We start from the raw sequence: 25,888 nt of genomic DNA on the forward strand, positions 1-25,888 counted from the left end.
TATTGAACAACAACAGGGTTAGAAATCTATAAAATTCATATTGCAGTGACCTGAAGGATAAAAAAAAGTCTAAAACAAAACAGTAATGGTTGCATGATCTTTAATTGTATTTGGTGCTGAAGAATCTGCATGGAGATTAGCTGTGCACACAGCTAAAGAGGAAAATACTAATTTGATTGTAGGCATATTTCCATTTTTAGGAATTTAAGAAATGGGCAAAATTCTCTAATTGCATCTTTGGCTTAGCTTAGCTAGAAGTTATTTGTTGAAAATAATAGTGTCATATCAAAAATTATCTGATTTCCTATTTCTGTACTAGAAACGTGTGTCATAGTGCCAGGAAAAAAATAAGTGCTTCAATAAATACTTACTGAATAAATGAATAAGTCCATGAATGTATAAAAGGATGAATGAATGAATTATTCATTAATGGAATAGTTCTCTCTCACATTCTAAGCCTAATTGAAAATTAGCTCTTGTAGAACCATTAGAAAGTTTCTGTTGGCCTAGGAAGCAATTGAGCAAGCAGAGTGCTTCCTTAGATCCTAGCAAGATATTTGCCTAAGAAGCAATTTGTTACTTTTCATTTGATCATTTATTTATTCACTTATCCAAGTTGCATTTATTGAAACCCTACTCCGTGCATCTTCTAATCAAGTTAGAGGAGACCATGTTGAGCTCCCAGCTGGCCCACCTCATGCATCACAATGAGGCAGGAATCTTTTCTCTACCAAACTAGGCAGAGCAGCTTAGTCTTTCCTAGACGCGTGTTATTACGTAAAGAGACCCAAAATAAAGGTCCATGGAGTAAAAGATGCATTCTTCCAACGCCTTACGTGTAAATGGCTCATCTTATTGTTGCTGGTCTTCCTTCAATGGTCATGTAACTGTTAGAGTCTGGGGCTTTATCTACCATCACAGAAAACTAGGGAGCGTAAGCTCGAACAAATATAATGGGCTTATGGTTTCTTTTACTTCTCTCAGTGGAGGAGAGAATGTGTAATGCTATAAATTATTATAATAGAGAAAGAAGAAAGGCACATAGGAGAGAAAACATGAGATGCATCAGGAGTGGAGGGAAAAGTACACAGTCTGACAGAGAAAGGTCAAGTGAAATTAGATGGATAGACAGATGGACAGACAGAAGGACAGACAGATGGACAGATGGACAGACAGACATGTATATGGACAGACAGTGAAGGAGAAGATCTTTGAAGGTTCAGAAGTGAGCATTCCTCAGGGAAAACAGCCCTTGGCATAGCATTTGGTTTAATAGACTCTGTTATCATTGAACTTGGAAGTTATTCATCCTGTAGCTAGGAGGTACCATCATTAATCAAAACCACACAGTTGTGGAGTGGCCACTATGTGCCAGTTACAGAAGTCAATACCGGATCCTTAAGGATGAAGAAAGGATCTCTACTCTAAATGCAAACATACTCTATTCTCAGCTCTCCAAATTTTTGGTCACGCTCCTCTCAGTAAACATGTCTGAGCCAAAACTCTCTACTACATGAATACTAACTTATTTATGTCATGTATAGCTTCTGTTTTACTGTATTATAATTTTATATTTATTATAAAACACACAAAACAAAATAAAAGGAATGAAATTAAAATATTTTGAAATATTCATTTTATATATTAATAGTGCAAAACATCAATTTAATGTCTGATTGTAAGTTCAGTATATTTTTTAGGGCCAGGTTTGTTATGATGTAAGTATAAATCCATATTTTTAATACTCTTCCCAATGACTTTTTGTGATCTCTCTTTAGATCAGATTAGATCATCCTTGCATTTCACATGGTAGTTGACAAAGAACTCATTTTAGGAATTGAAGGCATGGATTTTCCATATTCTATATGTTCACTTGGGACTTTATTACATATTTTCTAACATACGTCCAAGGTTGAGAACCACTGTGCAAAGAACAGCATGGTCTTCCAGGATCATTGCCTTGGACCAGGTGAAAGCAAGGCCCTGCCCTACCTGTTCAAGCTCTTGCAGTAATTATTTAGTTCATGAATACCTTAGCATTTTACTCACTGTTTTATTATTTAAACAAGTGATTTCCAAAATTATCTGATCACACACCTTGAACAATAAAAACATTTGATCACCCTCCACAGGGAGAATTATGAGTATATTTTATTTATAGTTTATTTAACACAGACGTGTGTGCATGTATTTTAAGTTTCCAGTTCTAAATTGTTTGTCTTTATTGAAGCCTGTGTATTCTTTGTCCTCACATAGATTAGAGTGGGTATCTGCAGAAATACACTCTAATGAAAACAGTGTGAAGGAGTCATGTCTCAAAAGTTCACATGGTAGGGATAGTGTCCCTAGTAAATGACTGACACGGAATCTTCCAGGAAGGGATTTCTTCTGTTAGAGTTTTGGGTATGTGGGGGGGGGGGGTCTGCATTAAAAATTTAATCCATCTTTATCTCAATTTCTCATCTAAAGAGGTTTCTTTTGTTAAAACAGGACTGTTTAATAATATATGATCTTTTACTTTCATTTAATCCTCACAAACAGCCCATGAGGTAGAGCCAGTTGTTATTTTCATTTTACTGATAAGGAAATTGAGGCAAAAGGAGTATAAAGTCATAGTTTGTCATCTTTTACACAAATTCTTAATGGTATCTAATTTCTAATGTAAAGTTATTTCAGATCTCATAAAAAGTTATTTTTCAGTTATATCGTTATACCATAGAGTTATTTCAGTTGTTTCATAGAGTTTGTGTTAAATATATTTTATTAGGATTATTTGAAATCTAGTTACTCTACAGGCCAGGTTACTTTCAGGTAATCTGAGTAATCAGAATCCTCCGTTAACTGATCAAACCAAATGTCAGAATGTAGGCCATGTCCACTTCTGCTTTTCCACACTGTGATCTCATTATACGCCCTGTTGACTAGCAACCTTTGTTCAGGATTCTTTACCTTTCGTACAGTGTTTCTTAGTGGGTGCTACTAGCATTTGGAGAGAGGATTCTCCCTCGTGCAGGGAGTGTACCACTTATTGCAATGCCTTTACCGTCCATTGTGACCCCCTGCCACTGAACACCAGTAGTGTCTTTCTCCAGTAGTAATTTGCAGTGCTCCCTAAGGGGCACCCAGGACCACTGAGCTAAGGAAAGACAGATGGATCACCGACCCCTGCAGCCAGTGACTTAGGTTAATTTACCTTACACCAGTAGTCGAGAGTGTCTTTTGCCTGCCTGATATCCGTAAGTGTTTGGAATTATATTAGAGTAGGGTTGCCAGATTTAGCAAATAAAAATATAGGATGCCAGTGATCGGGCAACTCTATATTGGAGACAATATGATGTTAATGTTACATTCTGGTCTCTCTTGAACCCACCAACTCAAGATCATTAACAAACTGGAAACTCAGGTATTTGAGATTTAGAGAAGTGTGTGTTAAGTGACACATCTTATATTTCAAGCTTGCAGTGGCTAGAGGGATACTCTCATCACATAAAAATCTAATTTTTATTAACAAATACTTAGTCTACTAAATGTAACTAAAAACAAAATACTCACGGAAATTTATATTTCTCCTGCTAGAGATATTAAACATTATTTCTTCTTCAGCTACAATATAATTAATAAATTCCACAATTACTTTTAAGAAAAAGTCAGAGAAAGTCAGCAACTTAAACAACAGGGCAAACCAGACTAAAATTATTTCATATCAAATCCCAAAATGTTCATGAACTTAATTTCTTGCGGATTAAGAGAGAAGGGAATTATAACAAAGAGTAATTTCAGTTTTCCTGATTGAGTTGTGAAAACTTAGAGCTGTAGTGTTGTGTGCAATCTCCATTGAGACGACTGACCTTAAGGAGAAAAATGATAAGGCGTTATTATCACATCATATGATATCTCAACTGAATATGTGTTCAAGTACACCAGCTTTTCTGTTTGTTTCATGTTCAAAAATGACACTTCCTTAAGGAAGGGTTGCCACAATATGCGAAAGACCTTTTAATCCATGGTTAAGAGACATAACAAAGACATATGAATGAGGCAGCAAGTTTGGGGAAATGAACACTGCTATTAAATATGACAGGCTGTCACAACGACAAAACTAGGAATGGAGGTAATCATAGCAATAAAATAATACCTGTGTTTAGTTTCTTTCAAGGAGTTAAAAATAGTGGACATCTTTTCTAAGTTAACGGTTTTGACTAATGTTGGCAAAAATAGCAAAAACTTGGATAAAAACTCTCTAAATGTGAAGCATATTAACATTATTTAGAGTCAATGCTCTACATGCTTTTGTTCTTCTTCAAATTTCCATTAAGATAATTACATTTATATCCCTTTTTCCTTCCTGAGCATGATTATGTTATTCTTTTTCTTCATGATCTAGGATTCTTGAACCAGGCTCCCTATTATTTGGCTTCAATAAATCCATAATCTGCTAAAATTGGATTATTTTTGTTTTTCACAGCATATAATAAAATTTGAATTTTTTGTAATTATTTTCCCTGTTGTAAAATCAGCATTTCTTTTGTAACTTTAAATAACAATACCCTATAAATATAAGATATAATTATCACCACCTGGTATTCAGTGATGCTGCTTTGTTATGAGTGTTTTTTCGACAGTGATGAAACATTGCAGTGTGGAAAACGCCTTGTGTGGGAAATGTCACACGTGGGCACATGTCACCGTGTGCTCGGTGATAAATATCCTGTGCAAGAGCAAAGAAGAAATGAGTTTCCCTGTTCCTGGAAAGTTACCTCAGAGCACTTTCTGGCCTAGCACTGAGCGCTTTTGCCAGACCTCTTAATGTTTAAGGGACTCCAGCTCTGCTGGACAATGTGGCTAAAGCCCCATAAAATCAGCGACAAAACCAGTGTCTTCACAGTATGTGATTTTCTTTCTATGCTTCCCTTAATCCAACACACAATGTGTAGACCTCACCCGTTAAAACAGCCACTGTAACTTTTCTCTTGCATCAAAACATCTCCAGAGATCTAAGAAATGCTGGCTTTTCTTTAGCAACGACTTTCTCCGTAGATAGATAGAGTATGGTGTGGCAGATCTCCTTAATCCTGGCCAAAGTTCAGAGAAGCCTCAAATTTTAACTTATTTTAGGTGCAAAAGTTGTCAAGGAACAGAATGAAGTCTCTTCAAAAATACGGGACTTGCTAAATCTGAGGGTAGGAGGAGAGATCTCAGGTCTGCACGCATGAAACTCGCCCGCCGGGCCTCAAGGGGGTTTCAGAGGGCCCGAGTGAGATGTGTTCCTGACACCATCAGTGTGGCTTGCTCTTAGGGAGTTCTTCTGGTTTAAACTAGATATACCACATCAGTTACCAGTGTGGCCCATGCGCTGATACTGCATGTGTATTGAATTTTCTTCCAAATGATTTTAGTCTTTCAGGCCTTGGAGACACCAAATTGTAATGCTGCTATTCCGTAGCTCAGGGTTTCTAATTATATTCAGAGAATAGCAGTCTCCCAAATAGGAAGTGGCTCATTCTTTCTTTCTTTTTTTTTTTTTTTGTGAGGAAGATGAGCCCTGAACTAACATCTGATGCCAATCCTCCTCTTTTTTCCGAGGAAGACTGGCCCTGGGCTAACATCCCTGCCCGTCTTCCTCTACTTTATGTGGGACGCTGCCACAGCATGGCTCGACAAGCAGTGTGTCTGTGCGCGCCCAGGATCCAAACGTGCGAACCCCAGGCCGCTACAGCGCAGTGCACGCACTTAACCGCTTGCACCACCGGCCCCGCCCCTCATTATTTATTTTTAATCTATAGTAGCAAGATTTTGTCCTGGGAGTCTGCTGGCTGTGTGATATCTCACCCCACTCCAGGCCTCAGTTTGCTGGTCTGTAAAATGAGGATGTTTTGACTGGATGATCTCTAAAGTCCTTTCCAGCTCAGATATTCTTTTATTCTATGATTCATTATCTAATTTTATGGATAAATTTCTGAGTAGTTTACTGTTTTTTTTCCTTGCTTGACAATAGCCTTCTTAAAAACAATAAAGCATGTGGTTCTACCTTTGCAAACTCTTGTGTCTTGTCCCTAATAGAAAAGTGAAACAAATTAAGAATTGTGTATGTTGATTTTCTTACTGCTATTTCAAAAACACATGCAATTTCCATATGGTGTAGAAGGTTTCCTCATTGTAAGCCCTAAGAGGGATCCACCTGAAGTAAAGCTCTGCCCCTTCCAGAGCAGCAGAGATCTCAGACTCCATTGTGCTCTCACCGTGCGTCTATAGCACACGTAGACATGAATTCCGCTAATAGACAACATCAGTGACTTCCATCTATATCCCCTTTATCAAATGTAGGTTTAGAAATTTTATCTTAGCATTCTGATGCTTCTAAACCCTCTTTATTAAACGTAACTAGTTAAGGGTAGATTTCTTTTCAAAAAACTAGGTTGATTTTTAATATTTATGAATAAAAATGTGTTCAATTCCTTTTAATTTCATAGCTTCCTTGTAAGGTTTGATGTCTTTGTTGATTATAGGTTTTGTTCCAATTGAATGATGAACAACTTTTCCACCAAGAAGACTGTATGATTAATGTCAATTTTTATCTCTTAAAAGGATCCTTCCCGGCCGTTGGGGTGGAGGTGTTTTGCCCCAGCTTCCTGAGGGCAGGGTTTTTAAATAGCATCCAGGCCCCTCATCCAGTGCCAGGGGGAGGATCTTTGCCCCCCAGGATTCCTGCTGGTAGGTATTTCAAGTGAAGTTTTCTGCTGGCGGATACACCAGGATTGTGCTCACAGTTGATAGACCCACAATACGAAAACAAATATTTCTGAAATATGCTGTCGAAAAGAAATCCAAGTGACTTTTTTTAAGTGCCGGAAGCACATCTATGATACCCAGTGCTGTGAAAATAGTATCAAGGAAGTGAAAGAGCACCCAGTTAGCACAGTGCCGCCTCTTCTAGGAAAGATTTTACATAAATAGGACTAGTGCTTCGGGTCCCAACATTGCAACTCAAAAATAAAACACGGGTGAAGTTAAGCCACTTTGCCACTGCCACTTAGAATTTGCTAGAAACGAGACTTAAAAACGGAGGGTTATTAACAGAAAGAGTAATTCCATAGCTGGATGAGTTTATAGAGATTTAATTAAAGTTCCATTTCACTAAGGAAAAATGATTTGAAGAAAAGCCAGAAAGGAGGAAGTTCAGGAGAAATTTTTGAGAAAGAAAATTAATGCGCAGTTTTCTCTAAAAATACCAATCTGATCAAAGCCATATTTTATCAATGAGGGAAACAAAATATATAATATTAAGCATTTTAAAATACAATTTCACAGTTCTGTACATCCCTGTGTGGATTAACCATGGCATTATTATAATCACACATTATTTCCTCCTTGTCATTTTGTAAAATATTCAACTGCCTTCCTCCCTTGGACCTGAAGCATGCAAATCCACTTTATATTTTATGTGTCTCAGCAAAATGGAATTAGGAAATTCATTCTTGGAATTTTTTATCATAATTCTTGTGTTTTTTATCACAATTAGTAATTATGCTACAATTGATGACACCAATATTTTCAAGAAGGCTGGCCCTGCTAGCAATAAAATGGGAACATTTGAAAAGACTGGGAAATCTAATAAAAACAAAATCCCATCATGCACATTTCTGGCTTTTCTTAGCAAAATTATGCCATCAGACCCTAAAATTATTGCACTGATATTTTTCTTTTGCCTTTCAATTACCCTTGCCTACTTAATTAAAACAGAAAATAGTATCAAACCATACATATGCCTCAGTGTCATTTGGTTTTATTGTTGGATAATTACTGACATGGTCGGAGGCTTTGTGACCAACAATGCCACTGATTTATGTGAATTAAAAGTTAGCAATTTTAATTCTAACAAGTGTTATGTCACCTTTTTTTCTCCCTAGAAACAAAAATGGTATCAAGTGCACAGAAATTTTGTTGTTGTTGTTGTTGGTGGTGGTGGTGGTGCAAAAGATTGGAAGTAAAAATCTATGTGAGCTAAGCTCTCAGAGTTAACTGCAAATATAAAAATGTAGCTTTCATATATATTATTAATATCTCAGTGATTGGAATTGAGGAGATGAACAGATGATTTGTAGTTTAATGCCTTAATCCTTAACTCTCAATGACAAATCTTGGTAGATTTAGGTATGTTTGGCAGAAATGACATTACAAAGTTCGGTAGTGACTTGAGTTATTCACATCATTGGTAAAAAAAAATAACCCTTATCATTTAGCCACTGAGAGTGACAGAAGCAAGATAATGTTTCTATAACACACACAGAAACAATGTTCCGGAGAGGGCTCTGAAACAAGACTCGAGCGCTCCATTCTAGGCTTTAAGCCAGATTTGCCTCCAGCTTTCATAGGAGAGAAAACTCGGTTCAGTTTTCATGACTTACACACAAATCAGGTGTAACAAAATTGCTTCATAAAAAATTTATAGATCTAAACGTGTTCCTATTCCCTCAAACTGAAATTAACTCACTCCCTTTTCCTGGCTTGTATCACGTTGATAAGTGATCCCTGGGCACTCTCTCTGGTACTTGTCAGTAATGATGGCTACGATTTCAAAGGTAATTCTTTCGCTCTTCCATTCAACTTTAGCTTATTTCCCAAGAATTTCCTGTATAATTTTGTGTAAAGAGGAATGAAGCAGTGATCATGAGAAGTTTTTATTGTTTCATGATAAAAAAAAAAAAAGCTAAACCTCCTTAGCCATGTAATAGCCAAAGTGATGACCCTCAGGTGTAAAACAGCAGTGTGAGGGCAGGAAGCAGTTCCTCTCTAGACCTGGACCATGCGCTTGAAACAGTTGGCCACAGGTTGATGCCCCCTGGGCAGCAACTAATTTGCTTTCTACCAATTGATTAAATGTTACAGTACTTTGAGGATCTCATAAGACATTTGCTGTGTCATTCAAGGAATCACAAAACCTGTTCCAAGGATGGTGCTAATTTAGTTTCCAGTTACTTAATCAAATTCGAATGAGATATGTGATGTCTTGTATAAAATAGTTTCTTTGCATTCACATCACACTCCACTATTAAGGAACAATATTTTTACAGTACTTATTTTTACACTAACTTCAATAATAAGAGAATCATCGAATTATGAGACCCAGAAAGCAGACAAGCCTAAAATCTGTATTATATAACAGTTGTCTACTGTTGATATGACCTTTCTCATTTCTAGAAAGGTTATAATAATGGGTTATTATTCTTAGTTTCAAATAGAGAAAAACACCAGGAAGTAATTGGCTGAAAGTTGAATACCAAGTGTATTCGTGTATTTAATGCAGTACCTTTCACATAGTAGTCACCCTGTGGAGTAAGAAAATGACAGGAAAGAGGAGAGAGAAGGCGGGAAGACAGAGGAGGGGAGCTGAGAAAAGAGAAGAGGATGGGAAAGAAAGGAAAAATTAGGATGACATAACTGAAATTATATTTTTAAAATCAAAGTCTTCCCCACTGTATTCCTCCCTACCTCCTTGAAAAGGATTAATGTCCCTCTTAAAAATATGTTATCAAGTATATATTCTAAAATGATAATAAGCTTGCTCTCTTGGCTCCATCTAGTTACGTCTTTGATTTAATTCTGTAGTCAAAAGTATTTGAAAGTGAGGTAGAACATTTTTACATGCCGTATTGATTATACATAGGGTCTTAGACCGGTGGCTTACCTTACGACAGACTTTGCCTCTACCCAAATCCTTTAGGTTTTTGGTGGTTTCATATGCTCACCATATATAAATAAAAGCAGAGTAAGTCATTGAGAAATAAAATTATGCAATGGTAATGGTGGAGTAGTACGTGGAAGTTTCACTGAGTCAGTCAGTCTTCTCTGTCACTTCACTGCAATAGCTATCTGACATCATGGGATATCTTAAATTTACCTAAGATCCAAACATTACAGTGTGTCTTAAAAACTAGACTTATTTATAAAATATAAAGCATATTCATTATCTGATAATTACTCAGAAAATAATATCTTAAGTTGAGTATGATTAGATCAACAAAATTCTCGCTTACATTTTTCTGGCAGTTTTCTGTCAGTTGTGGGAGACGTGATCACGTTTTTCACTAATGAGGTAACTCATATGTATAGATTAGATTCTAAACCAAACTCACATGTATGCTTTACACTAACTAGCTCTGTCGAGTACAAGTGAACCATGGAAGGGAAAACAGGCAGCACGTGGGATTAAGAAATAGATCAATTCTGAAGAAAACCCATGTTGAAGATCTCCCTGATCCTACCTTTGTGGTTATTCCCGGAATCTCTTTGGTTGTTGAGGGAAGGTTCTTCTGCCTCAGATTGTCTGCATGACCTTTAAACACAGTCGTGTGTATCTAACATCTTCTGACATTTTTACCTGAGCTTCTCTTCACTGTGCGCCATGTGTTGGGTTCAAAGGAAGTGGCAAAGATGGAGTGAACAGCTGTCTTCACCTTCTTCCTTTTTCAATCCCACGAGACTCCCTCTCTCCCTACTCTGAATCAAATATCAAGAGAAATATGAACACGTGGGGACCCCAAAACCAGATTTGCAATTACTAAGTATATAATTAATAATCATATTGAATGTTATCTATGTTTTTACCATTTGGAAAGAGACTTGGATGAGCCTTTTACTCACATGGCCAGACCTCTTCATATCCTCATTGCTGTCCCCTGAGGAGCAGTGTTAGGAGATCAATTCACAATCCAGTTTTCTATAAACCAACAACAAATCCAACTAGACCATTTCCATAACAAAGGACGCATGGTACCGGGCCAAGAGAAACTGTCTTCAAGTCCATTAACAGTGATTATCAATATTTTCCCTTCCATATTTTATGTGAAATCCTGTCTGATATGGAGTCAGGGCAAATACTGCATGCACTGTTATCCAGTCAAAAATCATTTATTTATTCAAAAGGCAGACAGTTTAGATGTTAGAAATAAGCCAGGAATGATAAATACAGTTGAAGCTGCAGAGGCTCTAGGACCTAGTGAATAGAATATTATCAGGTCTTGATACACATAGGGGACTGCAGAAAAGCAGTAACACAAATATAGAAGACTAGGTGGCAGATTTTGAAGGAATTACGATGAGTTAAGGAAACTTGGCGTGGACTCCATATGCCAGGGGAAATCCACAATGGAAAAGTATATGCCTCTTAATACAATCAAACTGCAGTGCAGAAAAAATCAAAGTAAACCATTTCATTTCTTTATATGTTCAAGCATTCTGAAAAAGCCAGTACTTTGTTTCAGATCTCCAATTTGACATTTCAAAATTAATTACTTTTGACAAAACAATTTCTATTGGCTATAGTTCTTTTGAGGCTGATTATTCTTTTTATATTTTTCTATAGTATATATGACAATTTGCCTTATTTTATCTTTTAACGAGATATTATTGTAGTAAATATACATAAAAGATAAGAGACAGTAGTTTACTTTTTAAGTAAGAGATCTTCAGGGAAAAGAACAACTTTCCTCTAATTGAAGGATGTATATTTTATACATTTCTGTGGTTGAGAATGTTGCCCGTTACCCTGAACAAGGTGTGTGGACAGGAGTGAATGGGTGTGTGTACCTACTTAAACCACAAGCCAATTATAAAGGAACAGGAAAAACTGGATTAAATGTGCAAAGTAAAATCCTGAATAAATGATTCAAAATGTAAATTATCATAAAAAGAAAAGCCTTCACCTGGATTCCTAACTCCTGGTTTCTCTATTCCTGGTCATTTGTGTGATTTCAAGCCCCCAGGGGCCCTATTCAATGCCCGTCTGCACAGTTCTCCCCAGAGAACTCTCCTCCTGGAAAGTCTGTGCTGCTGCAGACTTCAGAAGGAAACTCTGCAGAACTGCAGCTGTTTAAATCTAGGATGGGGACTCTGGGTTAGGACTGGGCAGGAGACCAAGATTATTCTATTTCAGGAGTGAGGAGAAGCATAGAGAAGAGAGGTCACTGAGAGAGTGACACAGAGAGCACACCCAGCCAACAGAAGCACAGGAAGGTGACATGAGTGATGTATTTTTAGTCATACACCAATAACAACTCCCTTAAAATATTTGCAACACTGTTATTGCTCGGGTAGAGGGTTATTTTAAAACGCCTTTTGGGATATTTTGATAGTTTCTAAAACCAGTGTGAGGGCTAGCCGGATAATGTCAAGGTTGCGTTCACTCTGCTTCCTCTATTGCTTAAAGTCAGTGGGTTCCAAAGGGCACGTACATCATGCCTTGGTTCTTTGGCTTACTTGAGGAGAAATTCACAAAAGCTTAGAAAATGACTTAAAACTTAAGGAAGACAAGATGAAGATATCACTTGGAATAAGAAAAGTCAGGATGGGAACATATACAAAATTGAAGGTATAATTCACACCTTCGAATAACATTAGGTTTATAAAATCTTTATTGCAGAGTTTGTGAGTTTTAAGGACTCCTATGGACAGATGGTCCTGATGTTGTGGTACAGATCAGGGACTCAGATTCCTTATGGATTACACTTTGTTTCTTTGCCCAAAACAACATAGACTCTCTTCCCCAAGAAAATGGACATGTGATCATGTATGTAAATGTTTGCATACAATTTCAGGAGGTCTCTGGACACCCTAAAGTCCATAAATGAAGAATCCCAGGTTCTGAAAAACTCAGTGCTCTCTATATAAAGTTATGTTTAACTGACATAAGTGAACACTGTCATCTTTATGTAAGACTGACAGTACATTTAAAAGAAAAAAAAATAGAGCAGCAGGATACATTTGATATCAAGCTCTTGAACATTTACAAAGAGAATTTCTATTTTTTTTCCTGCCAGAAATACATGAAAAATCTTAAAAGAGCCTTTAAGTAATCTCCAGATTTTTTTTACTAGTTCTTTTTACCTATTTTCAGATTCTTTAAATAGTTTTAGCCTTTGACTTTAGCTATGCCTTCTTATTAGGATAAGTGCTTCTTTTATCTTAATATCATTTGAATAAGTTTGAATCTTAAAAATCTGGACCTTATATAAATGACTTTAAATTCTCTGTTGAGAACGTATATCTGCCCTCTGGAGAGCATCATGTTTTATTATTACAACATCTATTTGCCATCTATTTTGGTTGTATTCAAAGAAACTATAAACACTTTCAAAAAATTCATCCAAGAATTATTTTCTTCTTACAAAGACAAATTTTGAAAAACTTTACACAGCCTGCTAACTTAGCTGTGTCTCTATGTGAATCAGTGTTTAATCTTCGTGTTGGTTGGGACTGTCGTGTCAGCGTGTTTTCACCTTAATTGGAAACTTGGTAGGAAGCTGAGCTGCCCCGGTGCCTCTTGCTCTCGCACAGGGCAGCGTGCGTGCCCGTGGCTGCTGGGTCACTCAGAGCGTGAGCGGGGTGGGGATTACACACAGGGCTCGTCTCAGTGTCCTTTCTTGTGCCTTGTAGGACAGAGCACAGTGGAAGTTGCCCTGTGGCACAATGTTGGCTTTTCTTAGTTCTATTCACAGAGGTCTTACAGCAAGTGTATTTAGCAAACTTGAACTTTAAAAAAAAAATTAAACCTTTTGTCAGAGTCGCAGAAAAGATTCAAAAATAAATAGTAACTTTCCTGAGAGGGAAAAAAAGGAAAGTAGTTGGTAGTTTAATTTACACCATATGTATGATTCATTTAACAAATGTTTTCTCCATTATATTAAAATCTCACCATAAATAACCTATGTAATTAGGGTTAAATATATTCTATCTAGAGGTTTGTTTTATATTTAAATTTTCTGTTGATTTTCCTTTTATTAGTGAATGATACAAAAGACCAAAAAGCTGAATATTTGATCACTTATGTAACCATAAGACACTTCTGAGGCCAGAAGTGAAGCATAGCATTTGAAACACTACTGGAAAATATGATACCTTCCCCCAGAAGCTGCAGGACTCTTTCTTAAAACATTCTTTTGTAAAGGAACCTTAAAATCATTATCAAAAACTGATGTTTGGGAGATGGGGAAAGCAAAATCTAAAGGTTTTCCAACAAGTTTCCTGAGCACGTATTTCCTGTCTATGTAGATATTATAAGGCTTTATCGGACTTTACAATCTTAGAACTTCTCAAGGACATAACATCTTTGGGAGCAGCACAGTGACCAGTCCATAATGGCTTTCCAGGATGTGTTTCTAAGACGAGGCACAGAGATTTAGGGTCATGCTTTATGTTCTCCAAATTACTAATGGAGACCTGAGTATCGTTTGGGGTATGGCAAGATGGTCAAGCATGCAGACTCCGGAGCAGAGAGCCTGGCTTCAAGCCCTGGCTCTGCCAGTTGCCCAGTGTGTGTCCTTGGACAAGTTGTTTAGACTCTCATGCATCAGTAATCTTATCTGTTAAATTGAACTAGTAATTATACTCTCCACGGGGGTTGGTGTGAGGATTAGATGAGTTAACACACGTAAAGCCCTTAGAATGTGCCTGGCACGTTGAAGAACTTCTTTTTAATAGTTACTGTTACATGTGTGCTATTTTAGATGTAGCATCTATTTTAAATTATCTGCACAAAATGTTTTCACAAAAAGAAACCAAGAACAAAGGCAGCATAAAATTATTTATTTGACATGCAGTTTAATTTGGTTTTGAACTTAGACATTAAACAATATTCAAGTCATTACACAATGTTTAATGTTCAATTCTTATTTCAAGTGATGAGAATTCTCTAATGTGTTTTGTTCATTGCTACCTGGTGGTAATTAAACTATTGATTACTGTATAATCGATTATTTCTTTTGTAATAGAAAGCAAAAAGTCATAAATCAAATAATTTCAAAACATGATTTTAAGTTGATCATTATCATTATGTTACTTTTATAAATATGGATATAATACAAAATCTCTCTCTTTTTTTTTTTGTGAGGAAGATCAGCCCTGAGCTAACATCTGCCAATCCTCCTCTTTTTGCTGAGGAAGACTGGCCCTGGGCTAACATCTGTACCCATCTTCCTCCACTTTATATGGGACGTGGCCACAGCATGGCCTGACAAGCGGTGCTCCAGTACGCAACCGGGATCCGAACCTGGGCTGCCAGCAGCAGAGCCCGCACTTAACTGCTACACCATGGACCTGGCCCCAAGAAAGCCATTCTTAAAAACTCATATGTTATTAAAATTTTGCCGTCTGGTCCGTGTCTTATAGTGGAGACAGTCTAACATCAGGCATCTTTGGCAGTAACTTTCATTGCCAACAAGACACTGCTAGTTAAGGAGAAGTCTTTTACTGGCATGGTAATTTCCAGTAGAAACAGGGACAGCACAGAATGTTAATGAACTTAGTTGGTGCAGATGGTACGCCAGTGCCCTCTGGAACTGGCAGGAAAATTATGTTTCATTTCTTTAGCCTCATACCTTTCATTTACTCTAAAACCAACCTAGATTAAGAAATGCTATTGTTTTCATAAATGCAGATCACCCTTCCTAATTTCTGCTCAGCTGTTTTATCACAGGATAAAATAATTTATTCCTCAGCATTTCTCCAAGGGCATTTGAATCACTTCTAAACTTAAAAAGCAAAATAAAGAAATTAAGAGGAAGCATGGAACCAAATATAGATTTAGGGGTTTCAAATAGCTCTAAGGTTAAAACCAATTCCAGATTAACCATAAGACATCTTGTTACAGGTAGAGTACAGAAGACACAACATAGCTTGTTAGATAGGAGTAAGACTCTACTTCCTACAGAAGCTATTCCTAAGAAACTACATAGTAGAGTATGTTATTTAAAGTAAGAAAATGCCCCTTGATTATTTTAACCTAGGAGAAACCATCTTGTTTTCTAAAGCAACTTCAAACGTGTTGTTTTCAGGTGTACAGGATTTAAATGGACCTTTGAGGTGGTCAAGAAAGCTCCTAACTATACTGACCTTAGTCATTTTCAGTAACCAACCTTCTTAACTCTGAAAACCACTTCTTAGCTCAGGATTCAACATCTAGTCAGTAAGGTAACATATAATACTCACATTTGTCCGTTCATTCTTTTAAGCTATGATTGGGTGATTCAATATTTAGTATCAGGTACTATTCTCTGTGTTTTAAACACATTACCTCATTTAATCTCACTTCTCCTGTGATGAAGGAGGTGTTATTATTATGTGATAATATACAATATGCAAATATACAAGTGATGAATATATAAGATACAAATGAGGAGACTAAGGCCGTGAGAGATGGTGATGAGTGAGATATGAAAGTTCACGTGCCAAAGTGGAAAACCTTCAACATCATGCTGTCTGACCCTGGTCCCACAACCTCTAACTGCACTGTGCTGAGCACACAGCTGTAGGGTAACCAACCATTCCCATTTGCCTGGGACACAAGAATTCCAGTGCTAAACCGGGAATTTACTGTGTCATATAAAACGTAACTAGCAGTCATTTTTACTTTGCCATAGCATATAAAAGAATTTTCATGTCAATTCCAAACTACAATAAAATATAGAAGTGGTCCACTTTTAAAAACTATTTTTTTGCTACATACTGGACAAATATAATAAGAAGGGGAAGCAGATAATTGTGCACAAAAGGGAAGGAAACTAAATGTACACCAGCATTTGTGAGTGCGAACTATTGCCAGACACTGTGCTAATTATATGTTTTCTCATCTAAGCCTTTGAAAAATCCTATTTAGTATGTAATATTATCCCCATTTTATAGATGCAAAAACTGAGAGAGCTAAAATGATTGTCCAAGATCACCTTTACAATACAAATAATTTAGGACTTTTGATTTGCCATTCAGTTATTGTGGTAACCCTTTTCTTGGTCTAGAATTATTCTTAGAGAACGTCTTTATGTGTGTGTTCCTTCTGGCGTTCCATTTAAAACAATAAAATTGAGCACTTCTCTGTGCCTCGCTCTGTGCTCAACTGTGAACTTACAGAGAAGAATGAAGCCCGAGTCCTGACCTCACAGCATTGTAGCGTGGGAGGCAGAACCTCCGTGTGGTCGTCGGTAGCTCACCTTACCTGTGATGTAACTGTTTGATTAAGATGTCAAGGGAGGAGAAAGTAAATGATCAAGTCTTCCTAACAGGGAGAGTGATTCATGGGAGAATGGTCTGTAAGATGCACTTTCTGCTTCAGTCTAGGATTTTACCAAGTGGAGGCAATGAGAAGCAGCCTTCCAAAGAAGAGAGGAAGGTACAAGTCAAGTCATATTAGGAAGTCATGAGGCCCCTAGAGAATTTGAAACAGGAGCTAGAGGAAGAGGGGGAGCTAAAAGATGCCACTAGAGACAAAGCAGAGGAGAGAAGGTGAAGGCCCTTAATCGCCAAGGCGTTTAGATTGTAATCCTGCGGCAAACAGTACAGTAAGTGAAACAGTCTTTCAACAGTGGGGAGAGACATTAAGCCCTTTCAGTGATGTACTGATTTCTAGTCCCCTCTCCACCACAGATCCCATGAGAACGGGGATCTTGTAGTGACTGAGGATGTTTCTCCAGAAACCAGAAGAGCACTTGATACATAGTAGGCGTTTAAAAAATATGTTTGATGGATCCCTCAGTGTTCAAAATTAATGGTTGTCCAAGTGTTGGCTTGTGATGGGGAAGAGAATAGGAGTAAGAAAAACCAGAAAACGATTATTGTAATACGTGAAGCAAGAGAAAACACAGGCAGAAGGTGGGCGGTAATAATAGATTTTCTATAGAATCAGCACAACTTAGTAACCTATGGACTCACAGGGCTTTGATAAAGTGAGAAGTCCAATATGGAAACAGGGTTTTGAACCCAGGTAACTAGATGGATGGTGATGTTTTAATCAAGACGGGAATATAGGAGGAAAAGAAAATTCAGGGGAAATGTTAAAGTTTGGATTCAAACTCACTGAGGATAAGACTCATTTGGGACATGCTCTGGTAGTCACCAGGCAGCAGAATAAGAGGAAAATAATGCCCCAATTTTAGTTCTTATCTTGTGAATAAAAATAATTATTTAATATATTATAACTTTGTTTGACTTTACATCATCCATATCTTTTGAATGCCTTAGAGGAATAAGAAAATTATTTCCTTTATTATCAAATCCATTTGAGATTATAATTATAATTCACTATCTCTACAGCAGAAACAGAGGAGGTAGAAATGGATTAAATAATTGGCTCAAAAAGTCCTGAATTGTAACTGGGGGAAAAATACAAGCAGCCTAACTGTCAATCCAAGTTATCACCACAAATTTTATTACCTGGTAGGCAAAATATAGACACAGTATAATGTTAAATAAACTAGGATTGATTTAAATCTCTAATAGAGTTTTGGGGTTGTTGAGATTTGTTTAGATTCTTGATATTACTGACTGCACATTAGAAATTGCCAAACTGATAGAAAATACTACATCCAGCATAAACTCATTACTTATATGAAAATGTTAAATCTCTGTAACTCTGTTCTTTCAAAAAACTTCTCTGAGGCCAAAAATAAACACCACTATTTCACTCGCAAAATATTTTCCCAACATTTCCCAGCAAATATTTACATAATGCCTCTCCTTTGTTTTCTTTAACAGCCGCACAAGAAAAGTATAGTCTTATGATCAGATGGTTTCCCAACATCTCCTGTATCAAAGTCACCGTTAAGTGTCGGGAAGCTGCAAATTGGAAAAAGATTCATTAGTCAATAGTCCACAAAAGTCCCAATTAAAGAAAATAATTGTTCTTCTCTATAACAAAAAGATGATATGGGATTTTGTGATTCATTGTGCTCAGAATATAAATAAGTGATTTCCTGCAGGATCTCGATTCCAATGCAATTTAAAATATCCACAACCATTTCTGGGCTATTTATGAAGGAAAACGAAAGAAATTCATTTTATGTGACCTGTAGAAGTATTTCTGAAGAACTCTTAAATCAAACTGATGAGGCTTCTGAAAAAGATCTGAAGGTTTTGAGACGTGACTAACATTCAGGAATCCTGGAGTTTGTCTGTTGACTTCAGTACAACGCAGATACTAAGGTAGTTCTGTGACATGAGGCACTTGGAGTAACTGGCTAAAATTGTAAAGAAGGAAAGAAACTGAAATTTTTGAAAATATAAAAAGAGAGAATTACTTCCAAATATATTTTCCAAACACAATAATACAATATATAATTTTTACATATTTAAAAATAATACATAAAAAGCACTGTTACCAGTAGACTTCTCTCACCTCACCACATATTAGAATACCATCCTAACTTGCGTAAATTCCCTTATCCTTATCTGGTTTCTTGATTGTACGATGTAATCATGCACTGTCAAGTTGCTTGTAATCATCACAGTGTAACTAACTTCCCTACAGAAAACCACTAGGAAACAAATTACAGGTTAGATGCCAGCAGTATTCTAAAAAAACAACTCCTTAGTGTAATAACAGCCGCTCTCACTTGAAGCTACTGCACAAAATACAAAAGATGCAGAGCTCAGGTGTGAAACTTTTAATTCACAGGAAACCGAGGGAGCCTTCTTGTGACTTTTCATTATCTTTAATGAGAAGATGAAACTTGTCACTGATGAATTTTAAGATTGCATAAAGTATCTCCCAAGGAATTATAGATAGAACTAATTTCAAAGTACTTTGTATTCACATAGATCAGAATCTTGCTGAAATGCTTCAGTGTTACTCTCTGAGGAATTGTGAAACTGATGAGAAAAATCAACTTGTTTCTGTGAGGCACCTACTCTGCACAGCTCTATGGGACGTGACCTTGAGAAACCCAGTGAATGGGGATATGAAGCATCTACGGGAAGATAAGAAAGAAAGACAACCTAATACAAAATGAGGCACAGTATTTCGTGGTGCAGAACACGAAATGTTCTGTGTATGATGGTGTACAGCACAGTAGACGTGATGGGAATGAGAGTATCAGGGTGAGAGACTTTCAAGAAGGAGGTTCTGTGTATAGATTCTGGGGAGGTGTGAGGTGTGATTAGGGAGAGGAGCAAGTTGGGAGATAATCCTGGCAGGGAAATACCGAAAGGAAAGGCAGGAGGAGGCAGGATGGAACAAGTATGGCGATAATGACAACTGACGGAGCAGCCGACGATAAGGCTGGTTAGGAGAGAGGCAGTCCATCGCCGGAGAGCACTAGGCCGGCCTCCAGCTCTGATCTGTGAATCGTGTCTGAGAGGCACCCGTGGCAGAAGGGAAAGAGCTCAAGCTCTGAGACAGACTACCTGATACCGCCACTTGCTGGCTGTTGACTTTGGGCAAGCAGTCTAATTGTCCATCCCTTATTTCCTCACCTGTGCAATAGGGACACCAGTGGTGTGTATCAATGTGAGTGAGTGCTTTTTATCCATAAAGCTACATTCGTAGGGAAAGAATAAATATTTTTTTAAATATATTTTTATAAAACTGAATATGTTTCTCTGGCAGCCATGGTCAAGACGGATTGAGAAGGTGTGACTGTGGGCAGGAGAAGAACTTGGGCAGTCATTGTAATAGCCAGCTGTCCCCTAACATCTGTCCTCCATTATCATTCAAACTGGAATACTGGTCTCGGAATTTTTGTATATAAGTATAAAAATGACCTTTTATTTTCTGTACCTTGCTAACCCAATGTTTGCATCAGACTCCGATCTCCAAGATCTCTGAAACCAACGGCCAAATAAAAGATTTCATGACAAACTTTCAGATTTAAGACGTGGATCTTCTAGATCCCTGCCTACAATAGTGCTGACAGTTCATCTGACCTCAATATTTTCTGATAAAGTTTTTTATCTGTATTTGGATGAAATTAATGACTTTGAGGAACATTGTAGAAATCCACTAAAATGGAAAACTTCTTTGGGTCCTAACTCTATGCATAATAAATTGGAGCTTTATTACTACATTTAACCTTTACCTCATCTTTCTTTAAAATACAGATTCCAGTGTAAAATCTAGCATTTGCAGACATTGTACTAATTTGCTACAGTCACCCTTTCTAACCCACAAGGCTTTGAGTTCATAAAAGGGACGTGAATTACAATACGAAATCTGCTATTTCCATCATGGGTACACATAATCTCTTTCTAGATCTACTTTGTGCTCATGGGGAAAAACTCTGTGCACAGTGCAAATTGAATTGCTAAAAATTCGAATGAGAAGCAAGAAATATAGAAGTAAAAAATAAGTATGTCATACATGTTTATTTCAGGTAAATATCATTTTCCCTTCATCTGAAATGAGGTTATCTTTTAAACTTGGGAAACTGGGCAGAACAAATAGATTCTTTTCTTTGAAGCAAATCAGTTATTTATGTCAAATATTCTGCCTAATAGAGGTGTATTGGGAACTGTAGCAATTGCAAATAGATATGATAAAAAGAAAGAAATGATACTCAGCTTCTGATTTTAGCTTCTGCACTAGACTGCAAAATCAGAGCTACTTATTTGTCACGTTTGCCGTCATTGTTCTGTTGATCTAATCTATGTCCAATAAAGAGATGATCAAGAACTATTACAAATCCCACCAACTTTGTAGATTCATCAATCTGCTGACATTTTTCTATTTAAAAGCCCTTAAAAGCAGACTATGACCGATGGTTTGTAATTTCTTAGAGAGAATTTATGAATTTCTCCTTTCTGCTTTGCCGTAGGAATATTTCAGAAATGCCTGGTCTAATGTAATTCAGCCGTAATTACTGCATCACTTAGGAGAAGTCCCACAGCTGCCAGAGCAGCCACAGTAACTGCTTCCACCCTGGCTTCAGCTGTTGATTGTCTTTCAGGGAAAAGCTCGGGACAAAAGGAACATAATGTACACAGTGGTTGCAGGGCTCTAGAAAAGGAAATGCTTAATTCCTTCGTAATCCATATAGGAATTCATGTTCTTTTTATGAACTCAAAGGAAAAAATGCTATTAAGAAATGGAGAGATGCCTGTGTACATAATATGAGTTCTTTTATAGAAGCGTGTTGGAAAATGAAGTTCCTATTAATAAAATACAGATAATTTAGCTGCTGGAAATCTCTAGCTGCAGCACGCATTCTGTAATTGTCTAATCCTTGTGTGTTCTCTTGCTCTTCTTACAGGCAGACCAGTAATGATCGTGGTGGAGTATATGGAGAACGGATCCCTAGACTCCTTTTTGCGGGTGAGGTGTTCCTCTCTGATGGCATTTAAATAAGCTATTTTGAGTTCTAGATTTAAATCATTTATCATAAATTAATTTTTGCATAATGTAATTTGTGAATTTTTCCATGAAGAATAGCGGCATTTCTCTGGTGCTGTGATACATTGGAGTGTTACTCAGGGGGGAGTATATATACATAATGATATACTTGATTTCTCCTATTCATTCACTTGCCGTGTTAATGTATATATATTTATAATAATATATATATTTCAAAAGATGTTATAAGGAAAGAGATTAAATGAAACTCAGTTGCATCACATAGCCATTCATCTGCCCTTCTCACATTAAATTACCTAGTGTGATATTTTATGCATTATCTATAATGCTGAACCTCTTAAATTGATGTATATTTACCAATAATGACTCAAGTTCATATCAGAAAACTGGTTTATCGACTTTGTCCCTCTTAAGTTAATTTGACTGACTATTCGTAAAACAAAAGGAGAAAGAATAAAACTCTAGCAGAGATTTGTTTTAGAACAAAAGTTTTTAAAGCACGCTTTTTAAAGGGACTTATCCTTGAAAGTACAGTGTATGCAAACATCATTTGTTTTATATAGTAGTACAGAAAACAGAGCTGAGAAGGCACCATGAGGGTACACTTCAACATGTATTTATAACGTCTTTAACATTTACAAAGCCATCATATGCTGCAAAAATATTCATTGATAGTGAAAAAAACAGAAATATAAAAAACAGTCACTGGAGTAAGTATTTTTCATCCCCAGGAGAGGTCACGTACTTGCATGTCACCCTGTTCTCTAATATCTTTCTATTCGGACACATGGCCATTTTTCTTACTTATAAAATGACTGGACTTTTACTATTTGGAATGTGTTATATTCTTCTTCTTCATTTTCATGCAAATAAATAGTTTCAAGCGTTCTTTCTTCACTTCATTATTGCTCCATGGTATTTGGACAAGTTCTGTGCACCTCACCCTTCTCTCTTGATCTCATTTTCATTTGTTTTTCTTGATTCCATGCCCTCTTCCTCAACTGCTCTCAATATTAGCAGTGATGATATATTTACACTGTGACTGGACTTGATGTCCAGATTCAACGCCAGAAGCTGAATTCAGCAAAATCACCAAGCTATTATAGAGCAATGTTCCTCACGCAATGCGTGCTTTCAACCCAGTACACTCTTTAGGGCAAAATGAAATTCATAGGTGTTTGCGGACATGAACTATTTGTTCTTTTCTGTAGCCATTCTCAGAATGTTATTTTATAGCTTGTATTCATTTCTCCTGTAAGTGTGCTAAATTACTTTAGAATAATTTGTCAGGAACATCTATGGTACTTGAAATGCGTATATACTTACGGCCTTCAGTTATGTTTATTCAAAAACTCATTTTTATGAGATACATATCAAAATGACTTAATATCTAATGATGCTTGGCATAGGTTTGTTTTTGGGTTTTTTCTTTCTTTTTTTGGTATCAACTATATCCTGGAGCTGAATATAATGGCAAATAACGTTAACAGATATTCAATCTAAATTGCTGCTGAAAGTTGGATCAAATGCCTGCCACAAGCAAACTAAGAGAGAATGTCAGCCTCAGGTATACTTTTTATCCTGCTGAATCATGAATTAATTAAAATATGTTATAAAGAAAAGGTAATATGTTATAAATAAAAATATTTACTTATAAACATCCTACTACATGTTTATAAGTGGTATGTTTCATGATTTAAAATTTGAAAACTAATATTTTCCGGCTGTCATGCACCGTGTAGGAAGACACCACAGAGTCTAGGGAAGCCTAAATGTCCAGTGATGGTGGCTGCCATCACTGGTCCCACGAGAAACTTAGCACGTATTATCTCGGCTCACCTTGGCTCTGCCACTGACCAGCTGTGTGACCCTGTGACTTCGGCAAGTGACTGACTTCTCCGTGCCTCTGTTTACTTGTGTATAAAATGGAAATATTAACAGTATCCACCTCACAGAATTGTTATAAGCATTAATAGAGTTGATTATTGTAAAGCTTATGGGATAATGCCTGACACATTGTAAGTTGGTGGAGCGAGGATTCAAACTCAAGTCTCTGATACAAAAAGCCATGTTCTCATACACTATGAATTCTGTCTTTTTATTAAATTACTTATTACTTCCTATAAGTCCACTGCCATCTCCCCCAGGTGGTCTTATGTCACCTCTGCACATAGAATTTCTATTAAAATAAAAATCATACGAATGGGGAAAAAAACAGAGGACCAGGGGCTGGCCCAGTGGTGTAGCGGTTAAGTGCACATGCTCCGCTTCAGCGGCCCGGGGTTCCCAGGTTCGGATCCTGGGGGCGCAGCGATGCACCGCTTGTCAAACCATGCTGTGCTGGCATCCCATATAAAGTAGAGGAAGATGGGCACGGATATTAGCCCAGGGCCAATCTTCCTCAGCAAAAAAAAGAGAGGAGGATTGCCACCCAGTGTTAGCTCAGGGCTAGTCTTCCTCACACACACACAAAAGAGGGCCAGTACTCCCTTTTTACCCTTCTTTAAGAATCTTACCCTTCTTTGTAATCACATCTCATTTATCCCAGAGCTCAAAGTGCTTTATAAACTTTATGTCAATAGCAGAACTCAACTCCCCATGGCAAGCAGAAATAAAATATATAAATATATATATCCCACAAATTCTCAAAAGCAAAGTCGTTTTTCAAACTACCGCTTTAGAATTTGATCATTGCAGCTTCTGTGAGCACAGAAAGGAGGAAGTGGCTAAGTGCATGGCGTAGTGGGGGACCATCCATGGCTCATTAATAGTATTCTGTGCTGACTGGAGGCAGGAAAGATTTCCCTTTGGGCTCCCACACTGTGTGAAAATCACTTCAATTTACTGTTCTATATGAAGGAGTGGTAGCAAACTAAGGACGAGATTACAATCCAGTGCCACTGGTGGTGGCTGGCTGGCTGTGATACTGCACCAGATTCATAAATCTTACTCAGTTTCAGACCCTTGTGGACATTCCTCCAGATATATATTGGCAGGAGGTGGTGTGGTTAAGAGCATATGTTTGTGTGTATGTGTGTGTGTGCACATGTGTGCGGAGAAGGGGTGTGGGCGGGTATGTAACTATGTGTGTGTTTTTAATTTTAAAATAAAATGCATTCTGACGTAGCAAGCACAGCATCAGCCTGGCTGCTGGGAGGCATGACCTCACTGATGTGCAGATTTTCAAAACTTGTCCAAGGGCATACACGAGTGTGAATTAAGTGAGATATTGACCACCATCTCTGTATGGTCTCTCTTCAACTATGCATATGGACTTCATAAACAATTTTTTTGGCACTTACCTGGTAACTGCTTGTCCATAAATTTTTGGACCTCCATTTTTATAACAATATTAACCTAAAATCCAAAAAAAATAGTTAAAATGTATTTTAAAACTTTGAAATGTGATATGTCAACCACGAAAAAATTATTTGTTTATTTGATAACATTTTTTGAATGTGGATTTGTTTATTGTATCACAAAATTCAGTTACACAAAAATATGATACCATTGGTTCAAGATAGTACATTGTGTTCATGCTGCATCCTCCTGCTCCCACCTCAAATCCTTTGACATGAGAGAAAAGATGTAGGTACATTATTTACAAAGCATGTGAGCAAAGAAAGAAGAGTGTCATCCATAAAACAAAACAAAAATGGGAGAAATTAATAAATACAAAAAGCAAACAAAATCAGACTGAGTAAGGAAACCATAGCCTAAAACATGCTCAGGAAAGGATGGTTGGGAGCCAGAAGAATGTATGCAAGGTGGTGCTACCAG

General features: G+C 37.1%; 1 protein-coding gene across 1 annotated transcript in view; it reads left to right on the plus strand.

The window, feature by feature from the left end:
* The window catches only part of EPHA6 (EPH receptor A6), a 788,910-nt gene that overhangs the window by 645,915 nt on the left and 117,107 nt on the right, over positions 1-25,888 (plus strand). The window contains 2 exon segments of the mRNA XM_087439470.1: positions 6,586-6,711; positions 22,008-22,069. Of these exon segments, the coding sequence (XP_087295596.1) occupies positions 6,586-6,711; positions 22,008-22,069 (188 nt within the window).

Source organism: Ceratotherium simum, chromosome 15, assembly GCF_057802395.1.
Source record: "Ceratotherium simum simum isolate JZ-2026a chromosome 15, ASM5780239v1, whole genome shotgun sequence".
Classification (NCBI taxonomy): domain Eukaryota; kingdom Metazoa; phylum Chordata; class Mammalia; order Perissodactyla; family Rhinocerotidae; genus Ceratotherium; species Ceratotherium simum.